General features: G+C 47.2%; 1 protein-coding gene across 1 annotated transcript; it reads right to left on the minus strand.

Annotated features, from left to right (window-relative positions):
• Window positions 1–9,417: 9,417 nt before the first annotated feature.
• DERL3 (derlin 3) lies at window positions 9,418–17,494 on the minus strand. The gene is made up of 7 exons (XM_029571515.1): window positions 17,305–17,494; window positions 15,763–15,828; window positions 15,330–15,403; window positions 15,077–15,170; window positions 10,999–11,194; window positions 10,458–10,548; window positions 9,418–10,015 (listed from the first exon to the last, which is right to left on the minus strand). Exons 1-7 carry the CDS (start codon window positions 17,395–17,397, stop codon window positions 9,919–9,921), a joined length of 711 nt encoding a protein of 236 aa, XP_029427375.1. The 5' UTR covers window positions 17,398–17,494; the 3' UTR covers window positions 9,418–9,918.
• Between the last annotated feature and the right edge of the window lie 1,953 nt (window positions 17,495–19,447).

The raw sequence follows: 19,447 nt of genomic DNA on the forward strand, positions 1-19,447 counted from the left end.
CGACAGTGGTAAACATTACATCCTGGTGATGCTAGACCTCTCTGCAGCATTTAATACCGTAAATTACGACATACTTTTAAATAGACTAGATGAAGTAGGATTAAGTAACAAAACTATCAAATGGTTTAGATCTTATCTAAGTAACAGATATTTTCAAGTACAAATCAAAGAAGTAATGTCAGAAAAGATAAACCTTCAAACAGGAGTACCACAGGGATCTGCCCTATCGCCCATCCTATTCAACATATATCTCTTACCCCTATGCCACCTACTGGCGGGTCTGGGCATCACACATTACATATACGCCGACGATATCCAGTTAATACTACCCATTGATGACACAATCGAAAAAACATTAAAAATAGCAAATATGTATCTGGATATCATCAAACAACTGCTAAACCAAATGGAGCTAGTAATTAATATTGAGAAAACAGAATTTATACATTTAGAACGAAAAAGAACGGAGATCGTTCAAAACCCAATTATACTCAATAACAACCAAAAAATAGAATTTGCAGATAAAGTACGGAACCTAGGCGTAATAATTGACACAGAACTAAGCTTAAAACAACACATATCTCTAAAAGTAAAGGAAGGATACACCAAACTAATTGTGCTGAGAAGACTTAAACCTCTTCTAACAACCGCCAACTTCCGATCAGTACTCCAAGCGCTGATCTTTGCTAGTACCGATTACTGTAACGCCCTTATGCTAGGCCTACCATACACGTCACTAAGACCACTACAGATATTACAAAACACAGCTGCTAGAATTTTAACCAGCAAAAGAGACCACATCACAGAAACCCTAGCAGAATTACACTGGCTACCCATTGAACAAAGAATTCAGTACAAAACACTATGCACCATACATAAATTAATACACAATGAAAAAGCAGACTGGCTGAACACAGCCCTTCATGTACACGTCCCAAATAGGAATCTGAGATCTGCCAACAAAGCACTCCTAACTATTCCATCAGTCAAAACAGCTAGACTCACACAAGTAAGAGAAAGAGCTCTATCCTTGGCAGGACCCATACTTTGGAACACCATGCCCACAGAGTTGAGACTACAAAGCAACAACACAACCTTCAGAAAAAATCTAAAAACCTGGCTTTTTAAACTAGCTTACCAAAAAGAGAAAGGAGAATAGTACTCAAGGGAAAGCAGGTACAAACAATTGAACAACAAACACATAACCAAAATCAATGTGTGTAATTTTAATCAGATTAAGTTTCATTCTTTTAAAGCTCAGCAAAAGGATGAAAGTACAATGATAAAGGTAATCTAGTAACTAAACTGTGAAAATATGAATCGGAAATGACTCATTACACTTACCAATTTATATCATTTACAAACTATGTTACCGACCCTAAAATGGCACCTATGTAACTTAAGATACGTTAGCCTCATTTAATGTGCCTTAATGTAAATCGTTGTGACTGTTCCCACCAAACGACGGTATAGAAAAATGTTAAATAAATAAATAAAGCCAACTCAGAGGACCCCTCCCTGCCTGAGAAACAGGCCGGACATAAATCATCTGAATCCAGAACCTGCCCGCGCGTCCCACACGTGCGGCAGGCCGCGGCCTTGGTCTTGGGAGCCATAAATCAATCGCACAGCCACTCAGTTATAGGCCGGGGGAGGGGGGGGGGGGAGGTCGGCAAGGCTCGGCAAACGTGCATGCAGCCGAAGCGTGGGAAACCCGATCCGAGAGGCCCGTCTGAGAGCCGCGGCAAAAGTGCTGAGTGCCAAAAACTCACCCCCAGCTTCTTTAAGCCAGCCGGAGCCCCGAGGCTGAGGAAATAAAATTGCTGCACTCACCTCCGAATGGCCGCTGAAAGGGGTTCCCCCCCAGCACCACCTCACCTCAGAAGGAAGACGCCAGTGCTAACCAAAGCCTCTGTTGTTTTTTTTGTTTTGTTTTTTTCACACGAACTTTATAAAGGCACAAGTGCAGGGAGTTGAGGGAGCAGCTTCAGATGTGAGTCCACCAGGAGCCCCTGGCCTTCACACCACTCAAGGTGATGGGCGAGACCTCAGGCAGGGGTATCCAACCCCCCCGGATGCCTGGCTTCCACTGAGGGATGGCCCACGAAGGTGCCCAACACCTCACGAAGCAGAAGGAAAAAGAAAAAAAGACAAAATCTCTATCTAACTACATTGAAAAATTAACTAAGACTGCAGGCACCTCTACCAACTGCTGGAGACAGAGAAATACTGAGGGACTGCAGGTGGCACTCTCGTATATGTAGCAGTGCCCAAAGTTTTGATCTCTGACTCAATCTGCTGGTAGGGATACATAACCCCACTTTTCTGGACTGATCTGGGTATGTTCAGGAACTGTTCACCCTAGTTGGGTGATCAATTTTGTCTACACATTGGCTTGGATACAGGTCAAAACTAAGGAACTGCAGGTGGCACTCTCCAATATGTAGCAGTGCCTCACAGTTTTGTTCTCTGCCTCCATCTGCTGGTAGGGATGCAAAACCCACTTATCTGGACTGATCTGTGGTATTACAGGAGTGAAAAGTAGCAGACAACCAATTTTTCTTTTTCTGTCAACATGTTTAATGTCCCTTCTTGGAGTGGAAATGTTGAGTGTGAAATAGGATACAATTCCTAGCAGTGGTGGTCCTGCTTTTCCATTTAATGAAACAGCAGTGGATTCATGTAAAGGAGAAAAACTTCACACTACGCAGGCTCCTGCTGCTCAGAGGAGAAAGGAGTTGGTGAAATGGACCACAGAAGTAGTTCTGCCTTGTTGGAATAATAGTTATCCAGCCTCTTATTTTCTCTAGATTCCTAGTAAGTTTACGAAAAAAATAAATGTAATGAGCCTTATTCCCACATGAGGGAGGATCAACCACTGCCACACTTGCCCTAGGCTTTCTGAGAAAATTACAAATAAAGAACACACAAAAAATGTAATTCCCTGTACGTACCCGGATCAGTCCAGACTCCTGGGTTTGGCCCCCCCCTAGCAGATGGAAACAGAAGTTTACAAACAAAAACTCCGCCTATATCTAGGCTGGTGCCACCTACAGTCCAGCAGTATTCTTCTGTCTCCTAGCAGGTGGAGAGGGTGCCAAACCTACAGTCTGTGCTGAGGCCTAGATTTAGGTGGTAGTTAGTGTGTAAAAAAAAAAGGAAGAGAAAGCAGTTTGAGAGTAGGAAGCTGACGGATTGGGGCTCGGACCACAGAGGCTTGCCTGCTGGTCACCGAGCCTGCCTCCCAGAGGGGGTAGTAAGGTCCTGAGGGGACCATCCCCTCTGGTTGAGGCCGCTGTTACGTGGGGGAGCTCCACTGTCAGCATCTATCAGGGCTGGGGGTGACATCGGGGTGCCCGGTTCCCTCCCCCCAGCTGGACCCGGACCTGATCTGTTTTTCTTCTTTTGTCTGTGCCTCGTCTTTCCTGTCCTGTTCCTGTGAGGGGGGGGGAGGTAGAGGACTGCCGTCGCCGGGGAGATCTTTTCTTTTTTGTACCGTGCCTACCCTTTTTTCCTCGTCGGGGCCACGATGCCGCGGAGAGCTGCATGTCAGGCCTGCGGCCACGCGGCTGTCAAGGGGACAACCTGTGTTCGTCATGCGTTTCCGGTGGGGAGGGGGGGTCCACGACGCTGGCAGGGTCCCGGGGCAGAAGGCAGGTATGCGCCGGTCCCGAGGTCAGCAGGCCGGCGATTAGTGCGGGGCCGGTTTCGGGGACGCTGGGTCCGGGCGCCATTTTGTTTTCTTCGCCGGCGTTTTTGGTGGCCATTTTAGGTCCGAGGGAAGCCACGGCAGGCGCGTTGCCAGCGTGTGAGGGGGAGGACGACCCTCCGCCGAGGTTATCCCCGCAGCGGGGGGGTCCCAAGGGGGACAGTCGCGCTTCTGCCATGGGGGCTTTCTCTCCACATCCCTCTGAGGGGGAGGAAGAAGAGGCCTCGGACTCGTCCTTTGGGTCCGCGTTTGTTCTGCTTATGCATAAGGCCTTCAAGGCCCGTAGACGGGCCAAGAAGAGGGCATGGAAGACCTCCACTCCGGATTCGGGGCCTCGGGCGGAGAAAAGGTCCAAGCCAGGTCCGGGGGTCGGAGGGCCAGAGTAGGGCTCGACCACTCTGGTCCTCTGTTCCCAGGGGGGAGCTGGAATCAACCACGGACAAGGATGAGCCGGAGGACCCGTCCGGGGATACAGAGCTTCCGTCCCAGCCCCAGAGGGAGGTTGATGGGGACGGAGACCAAGGAGCCTCGGGTTCCCGAGGGGGATGACCCGAAGGTGAGCCGTTTGTTTCGGAAGGAGGAGCTGGGACCTCTTCTCAGGGGAATTAGGGATCCAGGTGCAGCAGGAGGAGTCCCGGCTCGGAGTAACGGATCCGGTCGTTTTGGGTCTCCGGGGGCCTCCTTCAGCCTTCCCTTTGCATTTTTTCTGCCTCAGATTTGCTGTTTAAGGAATGGGACACTCCGGATTTGGGGCTGAAGGTGGCGAAGGCGATGGATAAACTCTATCCCTTACCGGAGGACGCCCTGGACATGCTGCGCATGCCGAAGATAGACTTGGCAGTAGCGGCAGTCACAGAGAAAACCACCATTCCGGTCACCGGAGGTACTGCTCTTAAGGATTTGCAAGACAGGAAGCTGGAGGTGCAGCTGAAAAAGATCTTCGAAGTCTCCGCATTGGGAATTCGTGCGGCGATTTGTAGTAATCTTTCCCTTCGGGCAGGTCTCCGCTGGGCACAGCAGCTCTTGGCCAATAAGTCTCTGTCATCGGAAGAAGCACGCCAAGCGAGTCACTTGGAGGCGGTGATCACTTATAGTGCGGATGCCTTTTATGATCTTCTTCGCACTTCGGCCAGGACGATGGTTTCGGCGGTGGCCGCGCAGAGGCTGTTGTGGTTACGACATTGGTCGGCAGACGTGACTTCTAAAGCACAGCTAGGTTCCTTGCCCTTCAAGGAGAGACTGTTGTTTGGTAAAGAATTGGAAGATTTGATTGAATCCCTGGGGGAGAATAAGGTTCACAGTTTACCGAAGGACAGGCTGCGGTCTCGGGGGGCTGGCCCTTCCAAGTCGCATTTTCGCGGTAGTCGCTGGCCTCGAGGCTCCCGGGGATCCGGTTCTTCTTTTCGTCACAGTGCACAGCGTCAACAATCTTATTCGCAGTCCTTTTGCGGGCGCCGTTTCGGTCGTTCGGGCGCTGGTCAGCCTGTGCAGGGGGGCAAACCTGCACAATGATGGGCGGCCGGTCCATTCCTCCGTTCCCAGAATTGGGGGGCGTCTCGGCCGTTTTTACGAGGTATGGACCAGGATCACGTCGGACCAGTGGGTCCTAGATGTGATAAGCCACGGTTACGAGTTAGATTTTTTACACCGGCCGTTTCCGTTTTTTCTGGTATCCCCTTGCGGGTTCTCAGCGAAGCGACGGGCGATACGGGCCACACTAGATCGTCTCAGGGAGCTCGGCGCGATCGTTCCCGTTCCGATCAACGAACTTCGCAGGGGCCGGTATTCCATTTACTTCGTAGTACCAAAGAAGGAAGGAACGTTTCGGCCCATCCTGGACCTGAAGGGGGTCAACAAATGTCTGCGGGTTCCTCTGTTTCGAATGGAAACTTTACGGTCGGTGATCACGTCCATACGTCCGGGGGAGTTTCTGGCCTCCCTGGACCTCACGGAAGCGTATCTCCACATCGACATTCGGGCAGAGCATCAACAGTTCCTTCGGTTTGCAGTGCGGGGGCAGCATTTTCAATTCCAGACGCTCCCGTTCGGTCTGGCCACAGCGCCTCGAACGTTCACCAAGATTATGGTGGTAGTGGCAGCGCACCTCCGGAGGGAAGGTCTGTTGGTGCACCCGTATTTGGACGATTGGCTAATCCGTGCCAAGTCGGAGACGCTCTGCCGAACAGCGATCCAGCGGGTTCTCCAATTGTTGGACAAGCTCGGTTGGATAGTCAATGTCTCCAAGAGTCAGTTGAAGCCGTCGCAGTCCCTGGAGTTTTTGGGAGCGTTGTTCGACACGCATCAGGGAACGGTTTCTCCTACACAAGACCGAATGTTCACATTGCAAGTGCGCGTTCGCAGATTGTTATCCAAGCAGGTGCCCATTGTCTGGGACTATTTGCAGGTGTTGGGGGTCCATGATGTCAACACTGGAATTGGTACCTTGGGCGTTCGCTCATATGCGGCCCTTACAGTCAGCGTTGCTCTCCGATGGAACCCGGTCTCGGAAGAATTTCATCTGCCCCTGCCCCTGACTCTGGCAGCCAGGGACAGCCTGGATTGGTGGTTGTGTCCGGCCAACTTGAGTCGTGGGGTTCCTTTAGAGATCCCGTCTTGGACGGTCATTACCACGGATGCCAGTCTGCTCGGCTGGGGAGCGGTGTGCTTACGGCGTTCAATACAGGGGCAGTGGTCACCTCAAGAAGCGTCGTGGTCCATAAATCGTCTGGAAACCAGAGCGGTTCGGCTGGCTCTTCTGGAGTTCCTACCACTCCTTCGCGGCAGGGCAGTCAGAGTGTTGTCCGACAACGCGACCACGGTGGCGTACATCAAACGACAAGGGGGAACCAAGAGTCAGGCTGTAGCGTCCGAAGCTCGTCTCATGTTCGCCTGGGCGGAGCGTCATCTCTGTTGTCTCGCAGCCTCCCACATAGCCGGGGTAGACAATGTTCAGGCCAATTTCTTGAGCCGAAATTGGCTGGATCCAGGAGAGTGGGAGCTAGTGGGATGCCTTCCGGCTCATTTGTGCTCGGTGGGGCACACCTGCGATCGATTTGATGGCAACCTTCCGCAATGCGAAAGCGCCTTGGTTTTTTGCTCAAAGGTGGGAGACAGCAGCAGAGGGAGTAGATGCTCTGGCTCTTCCATGGCCGACGGACGTACTACTCTATGTGTTTCCTCCGTGGCCACTCATAGGAAAGGTGTTGCGGCGGATCGAGGCACACTTGGCGGACGTTGTTCTGGTGGTGCCCAATTGGCCACGGCACCTGTGGTTCGCAGACCTCCTGAACCTGGCGGTAGAGGAGCCTCTCCGTTTCCCGTATGTTCCGGACCTTCTGCACCAAGGACCCGTGTGTTTCGACCAGGTCGATCGCTGTTGTCTAGCGACCTGGCTTTTGAGAGGCAAAGGCTGAGATCTAAGGGCTACGCGGAACCGGTGGTCGCTACTCTATTACGCTCCCGGAAGACGTCTACTTCCTTATCTTATGTTAGGGTCTGGAAGTTGTTTGAATCGTGGTGTCTGGACCGGGACGTGGTTCCTACGTGAGCGACCGTGCCGGATATCCTTCTGTTCCTGCAGGACGGTTTGTCTAAGGGTCTTTCATGTAGTTCCTTGTGGGTTCAGGTGGCGGCGCTGGGTTCCTTACGTGGTTTGATTCAGGAAACCAGTGGCGGCTCATCCTGATGTAGCGCGTTTCCTGCGAGGGGCGAAACATCTGCGGCCTCCGATTCGTCAGCCTTGTCCATCCTGGAATTTGAATCTTGTTCTTCGGGCCTTGTGTGGCGCTCCATTCGAGCCTATTCGCAAAACCATCTTGAAGGATTTGACACTGAAGGGTAGTGTTCTTAGTGGCCATTGTTTCGGCGCGTCGGATTTCCGAGCTTCAAGCTTTGTCGTGCAGGGAGCCCTTTTTGAGGATATCTGAGTCAGGGGTATCCTTGCGTACGGTTCCAACCTTCTTACCCAAGGTGGTTTCTTCTTTCCATGTCAACCAGTCAGTTGAGTTACCGTCGTTCTTGCAACTCGATGATTCGGATCCTTTGGCTAAGGACCTCCGTAAATTGGATGTGCGGCACGTCCTGTTACTTTATCTGGAGGTAACTAATGCGTTTTGGGTTTCCGATCATCTGTTCGTGCTCTGGAGTGGTCCTCGAAGGGGCAATGCGGCGTCCAAGACTACTATTGCGCGATGGTTGAAAGAGGCCATCAATTCGGCGTATATGTTGCAGGGTCGGTCCCTGCCCTTGGGGCTGCGTGCCCATTCTACTCGCTCTCAGGCCACTTCTTGGGCAGAATGTCAACATATCTCGGTGGAAGAGATTTGCAGGGCGGCCTCATGGAAATCTTTGCATACTTTTTCCCGGCACTACCGTTTGGATGTCAAGGCTCCCGGTGCGGGAGGGTTTGGAGAAGGTGTGCTTAGTGGGCCTCTCCGGATCCCATCCCAGGTGAAGTGCGCTTGGGTACATCCCAGGAGTCTGGACTGATCCGGGTACGTACAGGGAAAAGAAAATTAGGTTCTTACCTTTGATAATTTTCGTTCCTGTAGTACCACGGATCAGTCCAGAGTCCCACCCGGATAAGTGCTACTATCGGGAGAGGCCATAGTGTACGTGCTGCTGTCTGTTTGATATTTTGCTCCTTTTCTGTCTGTTATCTGTATCTCTGGTTCGTTTTCCCAGTTGGGCGTTGAGAACCGGTAATGAGGATTCTGTTGGACTGGTTAGAAGGTTCGTTAGCCAGTTTGATTTGTGATTTTCCTGCTCTGACATTAAGTAATACTGCCGGACTGTAGGTGGCACCAGCCTAGATATAGGTGGAGTTTTTGTTTGTAAACTTCTGTCTCCAACTGCTAGAGGGGGGGCCAAACCCAGAAGTCTGGACTGATCCGTGGTACTACAGGAACGAAAATTATCAAAGGTAAGAACCTAATTTTCTTTTGACAACAACGGTTAAACAGGTTAGGGCTCTTTAGAGAGGATATGATGGAGGTTTATTCAAAATTCAGCTGCATCACTTATGTATGACCACGTCAGTCCTTGTTGCAAGTCGCTGCATTGGCTCAACATCTGCCTCTGCATACAGTTTTTCTTTTACTCACCAATTAATGCATTCACATTGCAGCTCATTGCCATTCTTCCTTTCTCTCTCCCTATGCCAATCCTTGTCAATTGCATTCATTGGGTAAGTTGCACGGTGCCCTTCTCTTCACCAGGTTGTGCCATCTGCATTGATTAGACTTCTGAATCTGTGTCTCGTCCTCTCTCTCCAGCCATGTTCAAATCTACTTTAAGAATTCAGCTCTTTGAGGCTGCTTTTAAATACATTTCTTCAATAAATACACTTCTCACAGCCTCTCCTTTGTCATGTATGCGTGTCTCAACTAAATTCTAAAATCTGGGATAGGGACGGTCTTTTATATGTACCAGTAGCGCTTTAAGAATGAGTGGAGTGCTACGGTTAAATAAGGAATGGTTATTTACCCTTTCAAATAATGAGCAGCAGATTTAAAACCACTCGTAGAAAGAAAGTATTTTTCACTCGATGCACAATTAAGCTGTTAATAGCATAGTGGATTTAAAAGAGGCTTGGAAAAGTCCATACACAATCGTATGGCCTGGGACTGAGACACACAGAGTGGATCTACTCTGGGGGCTTTGCTGGGTACTTGGCCCAATATTAAACAGGATGCTGGGCTCAATGGACATCTTATGTATGTACGCATTTATTCCTGATTTCCCACCTTTACCTAATTCAAGCTGGGGTATCTCTCAATATACAATAATAATAATAAAACATAATTTGATTACATTTCTCCATAAAACAGCAGCCAATAATCCAAAGTCAGACCCATCAGTACTCCTCTAAATAGATCCTCAAGTAAAATTGTTCAAAGAACCACTCTTGCCTCGATGGATGGTTTATATCCTCTTGTTCCTGAGAAATGTATTTCCACTCTGTATGCTGACAACTTTCAAAGCTCACTGCCTTTTCTTCTTTAAACAGAACTTTTAGAAAAGAAACATTCCCACAGCGAAGCTACAAATCAAAATACTGGCTTTAGTTTCTTTCTAAAAGGCATGGGTCAGCGGTGAATGCCACTTTCTGGATCGTGCTGATAAAGCGGACTTTGTCTCCTAGGATCTGTATCTTTAAAGAACATGCGATGTCCAGTACAGGTGAGGGAATTGGACTTGACTCTCTGCCTCTATTGTGCGTTGTGCTGCTGCTCTTGCCTCTCGATCCCATCCTCCGGCAGAGGGTTGTAGTTGGGATCTTCCTCTGGCACGTCAAACACCAGCCTCCTGCAGGGCATCAGACAAAGTGTGAGGTACGAGCATTGCCAGTCTCCCCACCTTTCTATGCAGCCCATCCTTTGGATTCAGCCTCTGGCTCATGAAGGTTGGACTGATACTTCTGTAACCCTCGTTGGCTCCACAGGGCCTGTGGGGTTGTGAAATTCTGCTTTCTTTTACTGGGACACGTTACTGTGCTGTAATTGGGGCAGGCACTGGTGTGCTGTCGCCTGGATGCACAGCAGCATTTTGTGCCGGAGATTTGCTGTCTTAGGCGCAGGCCTAGTAGCCCTGGCCAGACAGTGCAGCAGAAGCTATGCTCACTTCTATCGCTGTAGGCTGTGCTTGGCCTTCCCTTGTGCCCATGAGCTCAGCAGAGACCTGCAGCAGTTTTAAATTGTTAATAAGGGGGAGGTGTGGGGGGAAAAAAAAGAAGCAGAATTATACTTACAAAAATCCTGGAGTTAAAAGTAATTTCCTCCCCCCGGGCTGGTTGGGAAATACATCTTCCAGGAAGTAATACATGTGGCCCACAATGATCCCTAAAGAAAGCAAATCAAGGTGGCTTCAATCTAACAGTCTTTGATTGGTTGAGTGAGGTCCAAGCCTTCTCCTGCTGCCACTGATTGACCCCTGGCAGCAAAGAAGGGACTTTCCTCTCTACACTACTAATGGGAGCTGCCTCAGCCACACCATCCTTCCACAGAAACAGAAAACCGCTCAAGTTGCTTTGGAGCTCACACCCAACAGAAATGTTCTATGCTTGTGGCTATAGTACAAGGATTGCACTTTCTACCAAACGAGCAGGAAGCCAACCCAACCCATGATAACACTGGGATTAGACTTACAGCAGCCCCCCCATATTCTTAATTTGTTCTAAAGAGAGCACTGCATTTATAAAATTCTCTCGTGTGGGACAGCAGGCATCCTGGGGAGATGTGCCAGCATTTCGGGGCTCTCAGCCTTGCCCTGGGACCTGTCTGCCCTCTTACCCAGAAAGTCAATCAGGATGGAGTTGCCCAGGAGCAGGGAGAAGCCCATCAGGACCCAGGGGAGAAAAGGAGCCTGGAAGTTCAGCAGCCCAAAGAAGTTCATGCGAATGGAGGGGTTCCTGCGGCTCCAGATGTAGACGAGCATGATGGTGAAAGCCTGGCCCAGGAAGAAGAGACTGGCAAAGAGACCAAACAGCTGAAAGCTACCGAGTCAAGGAGCCCTCGCATCTCTTCCATACAAAAACAAAAGAGCACCTTTCCGCTCTTATTTGGCCCCTGCTGCATGACTGTTCTTTGCTGATTCCCCCAAAGTAGACAAAGAACAATCAGTCTGCCCCACCACTATTAGGTGCATACCCTGCCTGATATCCATAGGCAGGAGAAGCACAAGCTGTGCACCAGACACTGCCCGAGGAACAATTTCTCACTGTCTCGTGGTCAGCTCTGTGCTGCTTTCTGTATATCCTGCAGTTATTTAGGCATTACACTGTCTTTTCCCTTTACTTCTGCTTTCCTGCACCTACCACTTCACGTTCACATTCAACCCAAACACCCTTTGCTCTGGAGATTGTAGCTCTCCACAGGAACTGGTCTGAGCCCCCCAGTGGCAAGCAAATACTTTTCAATCTGACCCAGTTCTCCCTCCTCTCAGCTTCTCATGAGGGCTTTTTCTGGAAGAGGCTGCAGAGAGATAGCGGGCCTCTTGCTACCTGCTTGCTGGTCTCATCCCAGTGTCCTTTTGTACATTTACTCGGTGGCAGGGCACAGACCATGTCCTTAGTCCTCTGGTGGGTAAAGAGAGACATTACATTACAACAGTCTGGTTGAAAACCAAAAAGGACCATAGTAATTAGAATTGCAGTTTATGATGGATTTAAGATGTGGTATTATTTTTCAGTTTGTCAGGTTCAGGAAGGGAAAGGTGTCTCTAGCAGATCATAAGATGTGTGTTAGACATCCTTTACATGATCAGTCAGCACTAGGAAAATACATTTTGACTTGACACTGACTTTATTAGGCTCAAATATACTTTATAACTCTACAGTTAACAACTTTCCATGTGCTAAATCCTGATATGCTACAAAAGTATATTAAAGCAAAAATTATACAATTTGTAATTTATGATTTTATGTAAATATAATCAATTATCTAAATAATTAAAATTGTTTTTATTTTGGGATCCTGCTGGGTACTTGTGACCTTCTTTGGCCACTGTCAGAGACAGGATGCAGACCTTTGGTCTGACCTTGTATGGCTTCTCTTATATTTTTTATATTCTACCTTTTCTAGCCTAAACTAACTCAAAGAGGATTACAAAAGCAAGCATAATAAATAAATAAATAAATAAATAACAATTACAAAATATTCACCAAAACAATTCATCCACTCCCCGCCCAGTTCATTAACCTTAAAACTGTGTTACATTTAAGAAGGCATGGACAGGGTCTTGGGTGCTGCTCAGAGGAAGATGAGAAGGCCCAAAATGGCCTCCCAGTGGAAGTGGTAGGGAGCAGAACTGTAACAGATTCTGGGCATACTTGAGACCAACATGGAGGGCAGTGTTAGGGAGAGGTGAAAGACGTGGGTTGGGCTGAGAATGGGAATACATCTGTTCTCTTCTACCCAAAGTGCAAGAATCACAAGGGGCTAGAATGAAGGAGCTCATTTAGACTTTTTCTACCATTATTCTTTTCAAAATTAATGAAAAAGTACAGATTTATTTATGATCAAACTATATATATATATATATATATATATATATATATATATATATATATATATATGCCTAAACCCCCTCTTTTTAACACTCCATGTTTAGGAAACTTTTAATATTAAAATATACTGGGATATTGTTAGGTTTTGTAGAACTGGGATACTGAATTACATTATCTAAAAAATTGTTGTAGAATTCAGTGTGACGACGTAAGAAACAGAAACAAGTTATTCCACTGTGCTAACCAATACTGTTCGGCACGTGCGGGGTTGCCTGAGAATGCCCTTTGTAAGCAAGATTTTTCCTGCCCTCTTCCCAAAAACAAAACTTTGCTATGTGAGGTGGTTCTTGCTTAGCAAAATGGCATAAAAGAAGAAAACCGAGTGAGCTGATGGGAGGCAGAATTCAGCTTCACCAGCCACTGAACTTCCTTTACGTCACTTTACCCAACAATTAGCGGTTTATGGTCTAATTAAATCAAAGCTTGTATGTACCGCAGTTTCTGGTCCACCAGAAGAATGCCCAGTGCAGTTTACAAACACAATACATCTAACAATAAAATACAAAAACACAGAAAATAAAAATTAATATAGTTAAAATACATAATTAAAAAAACAGTGGCTTACAAAAGGTAGTGGACTCCCTAAAAAGGCAGCAGATTTGTGTAGATTACAAATGACACTTACACAGATTGCTCCAGGTAATATGTTTCTTGCAAACCAGTATGCTCTTAAAGTACATTTTCAAAGCCCAAATTCAATATTTCTCTGCATTTTTTTGTATATAAAAAAAAAATTTACGGAAAAATACTGCTTGCATAGATTAGTACTTGGTAGAACCACCTTTTGCTGCAATAACAGCTTTAAGTCTGTTGAGGTAAGTTTCTACCAGCTTTGCACACTGTTTGGGAGTGATTTTTGCCCATTCGTCCTGGCAGGTTTGTTCCAGATTGTTCAGGTTGGTTAGATGACGCTCACAGACTGCAATTTTCAAACAGTGCCACAGATTCTCGATTGGATTGAGATCTGGACTTTGACTTGGCCACTGTAGACCATTCACCTTTTTATTGTTCAACCACTCCTGTGTTGCTTTTGCCTTATGCTTGGGATCATTGTCTTGCTGAAAGGTGAACTTTCTCCCAAATTTTAGTTATTTAGCAGGTTGCCTTGCAGTATCTCCCTGTATGTTGCACCATCCATCCGTCCTTCAATTTTAACAAGATTCCCAGTCCCCGCTGAGGAAAACCATCCCCACAGCATGATACAGTCACCTCCAAACTTTAGTGTTGGGATGGTGTTTGCTGAGAAATGGGCAGTGTTAGGTTTGTGTCACACATAGCCTTTTGAATTTTGGCCAAAATGCTCCATTTTTGTTTCATCTGACCACAAAACCTTATCCCATGTTTTAGCTGGATCACTCTGACACTTTCTGGCAAACTCCCGACATGCTTTAATGTGTTTTTTCTTCAGTAATGGCTTCTTTCCAGCCACTCTCCCATGCAGGCCAGTTATTGGCAGAGCTCTTGATATGGTTGACTGGTGCACATCCACTCCATTCTAAGGCACTGAACGCTGCAGCTCCTTCGAAATGATCGTTTACCTCTCTGTGGCTTCCCTCACAAGTCTCCTCTTTGCTCTGATGCTGAGAGTTGAGGGATGGCCTTCTCTAGGTTGTGTCTGGGTGGTATGAAGCAGCTTCAATTTCCTCACAATTGATCCAACTATGCTCACTGGATATTATTTTGTAGCCTTTTCCTATCTTGTGCGTGTCAATAACTTTATCTTTAATTTCCTTAGAATGCCCTTCGTCTTCATTTTCACAGTTTCCTTCAGATTCACAGTCTGACCAATGGTACTGGAATTAGGGAGTATTTTATCCAGAAAAGCTATTTTTAATGAGTCACAGGTAGAGGCCAATTGTTAGGGCAATATCTTTCATCTGTGTGAACTTGGAGCTTCCACAGCACTGGGGTTGAATACTTATGCAAGCAGCATTTTTCAGTGTTTAATTTTATTTTACAAAAAAATGCAGAGAAATAATGAATTATGCCTTTGAAAATGTACTTTCAGCTTACTGGCTTGCAATAAACATACTTTCAGGACCAATCTGTGTGTCATTTGTAATCCACACAAATCTGCTGACATTCGGGGGGGGGGGGGGGGGGTCGAAGACGTTTGCAAGCCACTGTATCTATTAATACAATCCAATCTCTGACCTAGCAGTGTTTTACAAACATGCAGGCAATGTTCAGCCAGTGAACTTCATTTGTCTTGCATGGATAATGGTACAAGTTGGGATGAAAGATGCTATACAAACAGAAATTAGTTATCAATTAAACTAGGATCTTGGGACCAGAAAGGATACTGTTATGAGAAATCCCCCGAAGAGAAACATAAAGATAAAGTCGGCTGTCCTTCCTCGGAATGATCCCTCCTCCAGCATGCGGCAGTATCGGTACCTGAGGGGGCCGAGTATAGGAAAGTAGCCTGGAGAAGCAGTAATGTGGACAGCTGCCACGTCTGCAGGATATGAAAATTAGAAACTGACTCATACAGGGCGTGGAACCAATTCAGGCAGGTGTCCACGTGTGCCTGCAGTACGCAGCAGAAAAGGATACAGAAAGATCATATTGAAAAAGAAGCTGAATCCCAGAGGCCCGAAGAAAAGAAAGTTGGTGATCAATCTCCAGATCTGTAAAACAAAATAAGAGAGTAGCGAGAGGGACCTAGTGGAAGCAGAAACCACGCGCGAGGTCTCAAGGAGTTACACAGATTTACAGGTTGCCCTCCACCATCTATACTGGCATGCTTGTTCAGCATCCAACTCCAAGCCTGATTTTTTGCCAAAAGGAAGCAAGACGGAATGAGGGCTGCAAACAACTGTAGGCAAGGAACCTCATTCATTCCTGGCACAGTAACAGGTGTTGCCACCTTGAACCCAGTGAAATGTAATCCCTGTTCCTTCTGACGTGCATTGCTTGAAATATCCCAAGCTAGTTATATTGAGGAATGGCAAACAAAGCTGTAGACTTCAGTGGCCAGAATTCTGACCTGGAACTTCCTGAAAATCAAGTCTGGATTGAAGTACAACTGGAATGGGGTAATAAACTCCAATTGCTGTGAGGGAAAAAGAAAAAAGAGTTAAGCACAGGTTGAGATGTACAAAGGGATTGCTTGACACATCTGCTCTCCAGTGTGCGAGTATTAGCACCATGCTTATGTTAGTTGGATTTTAGATTTGATTAGTTGCCTTTCTAAACCCAAGCTCAAGGCAAGTTACATTCAGATACTGGAGGTATTTCCCTGGCTCAGATGGCTTAAGTTTGTACTTGAGAAAAAAAAAAAAGTGTCCTTGGACAAATCATTTCACCCAAGCAAAAGCAGTAGGGTTTGAACCCTGATTCTCACCCTACTGCTCTTATCATTCCTCCACTCTCGCTTTGGCCATCTGCCTGCTAGCCCCCTTCCTGTGTTAATGCTTACTTTTTGTTTTATTAATTCCATAAGTTATAAATCAGAATTTGTTGTATTATCATTGCAAAGTTCCCCCACCCCTGGACTTTTATAGAACGAGCAGACTAAATGGAATACAAAAAAATAAAATAGTTAAATGCATTTTCATAAAATTATGCTAAAAAGCAAGAACAAACTGGCAACAAAAATTATGGCTGGCACCTAAGTTTTCTCTATATTTTCTACTCTATTTATTTTGTGGTCTTTACCTTGAACATGACCAGGCACCTGTAACAAATCTCTGCCAAGTTATTGCCTGCAAACACCTGTTACTCAAGTTAGAACTCTTTTTTTTTTTTTTTTTTCCTAATCCTGGATGCCTATCTTCCAGTAATCTTTAAGCCCTCCCTGCCTCTACGTACCATGTTTTATTTGTATATAGTGCTGAGCTCAACAGCAAACACACACAAGAGTTGTGGAAGCTGAGTCAGGGCACTGGAAACTGGACAGCTACATACACGAATGGTAGCCCTCAGCATCAAGACATGAATAGGGCTAACAGACAAAGAAATGTGATAAGGTTGCCAGCTAGCTTCATTTTTTTTTCATGACATTTATTCAGTTTTATGCCTTTGTATGCATGGGGGCTTTACAATCCTGATTTTCCTCAGAAAAGTGGTACTACAACTCCATCTATGGATTAATGAAAATCTGAACTAGCTCGACCTGTCCGGAAAATATAGAACAACCGTCTGTGGTACAAGAGGGCCAAAGTAAAAAGACATCTTTCCAAACATGTCACACATCCCTCCTCTACATGCAGCAATGCCCCATGCATGTACACCTCCCTCTCCATATTCAGGTGCACCGTACATGTATTATCCAACCCTCCTCATGCAGCCTGTTCCCAGGCATGTACCCCCTCCCCATTCAGCTGCTCCATGCATACATTCTCCAGCCCTATGTCCGCACGGTGCATATATTCTCCAGCTCCCTTCAGACAGCCCCCTCCCGCTTCATGCATGCACCCAGACCCCTCCACCTCCTGATTCAGTTGCACTCTGCATGCTTTCTCCAATGCCCTCCTGCAGCCATACCACCTGCTGCCCCAGGCTCTTATCGCTCCGCTCGTGTCTTTACCACAGCGGCAGTGGTGAGCACGCAGGCAGTAGTGTAGGCCCTGGTCACGGCCGGGATCTGCATGTACTCCTGGGCGAAGCCCTGGTAAGCCATACTGCTGGACCTAGGACACGCGCATCTGCCGGCCCTTCAACCTAGCTGCCACTCCGGCTCTTTTGCGCCCGCCTCTCGTCTTGCGTAACAGTTACCACCAGCCAATCAGAGGCACAAAGAAAGTCTGAGTCTGGGATAGACTTCAGAGTTCAACCAATCAACTGGAAGCGCCCGCCTTTCACCTCTCGCCCCGGAAGAAGGAAGAGAAGAGCGCTGTGCTGGGAGAGTGAGAATGGAAGGAAGGAGGAAAATGAAAGAGTGACGTTCCTAACAGCCAATGAGAGAGAACGTTTACAGGAGAGCCTCAGTTGGGCGGGGTCAAGGCTCTTATTTCCTACTGTTATTGTTGTTAGACAAAAGGCCACGTGTATTTTGAGCTGAGCCAATCAGGGTGCGGAATAGCTTTTGCTAGTGTGTGGGAGGAGCTAGAGAGCGTCACTGAAGGGGAGGAGACACGTACGTCGGAACTGGGGACAGGGTTATTTCATTTTCAGCTTCACTAAAGATATAATAAGTAATAGGGAGAGTGTTACAAACTAAAGGATTTGGTAAAGGTAAAGTACCTGACCATTCCCGACAGGGTTGGTGGGGAGAGAGAGAAGGACATGCGAGGCAGGGGATGGGGATGCTACTGAGTGGGTGGGAAAAGCTGTTTCATATTATATTGTCCTGGCTTCGGTCCACCAAAATAAACTTAAACATTTAACCAGAAAAATGTCATTTTTTAAATGATTTTCTCCTGCTTTTGTCCTTGTTATAATAAACCCTGATAAGTTCCTGGGAAAAAAACCGCAAATGAAGGTCTCTGCTAATGGGATAAACTCTCGCTTCCTGTTTACCACGTATGTCCCGGGGCTTCGAAAAAATGGGCGGTCCAGATGCGGGGCCGTGGGCATGGTGGCGGTCCGGGGGCGTTGTGGCCCGTGGGGGTGGCCAAGTGCCCCGACACGCAGCCTGTGTCAGGGCCTGGCGTGCCGACAGCCAACTGCCAGAGGCAGGCGTAACTCTACGAAACAAGGGGGGGGGGGGAACCAAAAAAAATGTTCCCTCCAAGGCCGCTCCGATTTCGGAGCGGCCTTGGAGGGAACGGGGAAAGCCATCGGGCCTCCCCTAGGGCTCGGCACGTGCAAGGTGCACAAGTGTGCACCCCCTTGCACGCGCCGACCCCGGATTTTATAACATGTGCGCGGTAGCACGTGCATGTTATAAAATCGAGTGTACATTTGTGCGCACCGGATAGCGCGCACAAATGTACCCCGCACGCAAAATTTAAAATCAGCCCCAAAGAGTTCTAGGGGTGATCTGGGAAACTACAGACAGGGGAGCTGGACATCGATGCTGCTCAAAATGGTAGAAGCTGTTCTGAAGAACAAAATTACTGGTCATTTGGATAGACACTCTAATAGGGCAATGCCAACATGGGGTTGTGTTTGAGGCATATTCGTGGACCTTGGTCGTTGTGGCGATGAGTACTCCCATGGGGAGGGGCCCTGTGGGGAACCACAGCAATAGGCTGAACTCTGGAGTAAGCAGACACAGAAGAAAGAAGCTTTATTGTACAGCAACGGTGCTGTCCGAAGAGCGGACAGTGCTTGTTGACTCTGGCAACAAATTCCAGAGCTTTATTGTGCGTTGAGTGAAAAAGAATTTTCTCCGATTAGTCTTAAATGTGCTACTTGCTAACTTCATGGAATGCCCCCTAGTCCTTCTATTATTCGAAAGTGAAAATAACCGAGTCACATCTACTCGTTCAAGACCTCTCATGATCTTAAAGACCTCTATCATATCCCCCCTCAGCCGTCTCTTCTCCAAGCTGAACAGCCCTAATCTCTTCAGCCTTTCCTCATAGGGAAGCTGTTCCATATACCCTCTCACAGTGTAACTGTGAGAGGGTATATATACAGTATAAGAAGGGAGATACACAGTGTAACTGTGAGAGATTGTTTATACAGTATAAGTAAGAAGGGAGATGCACAGTGAGAGGGTATATGTACAGTATAAGAAAGAAGGGAGATATTGTATATACAGTATAAGTAAGAAGGGAGATGCA

This window comes from Rhinatrema bivittatum, chromosome 11 (assembly GCF_901001135.1).
Source record: "Rhinatrema bivittatum chromosome 11, aRhiBiv1.1, whole genome shotgun sequence".
NCBI lineage: Eukaryota > Metazoa > Chordata > Amphibia > Gymnophiona > Rhinatrematidae > Rhinatrema > Rhinatrema bivittatum.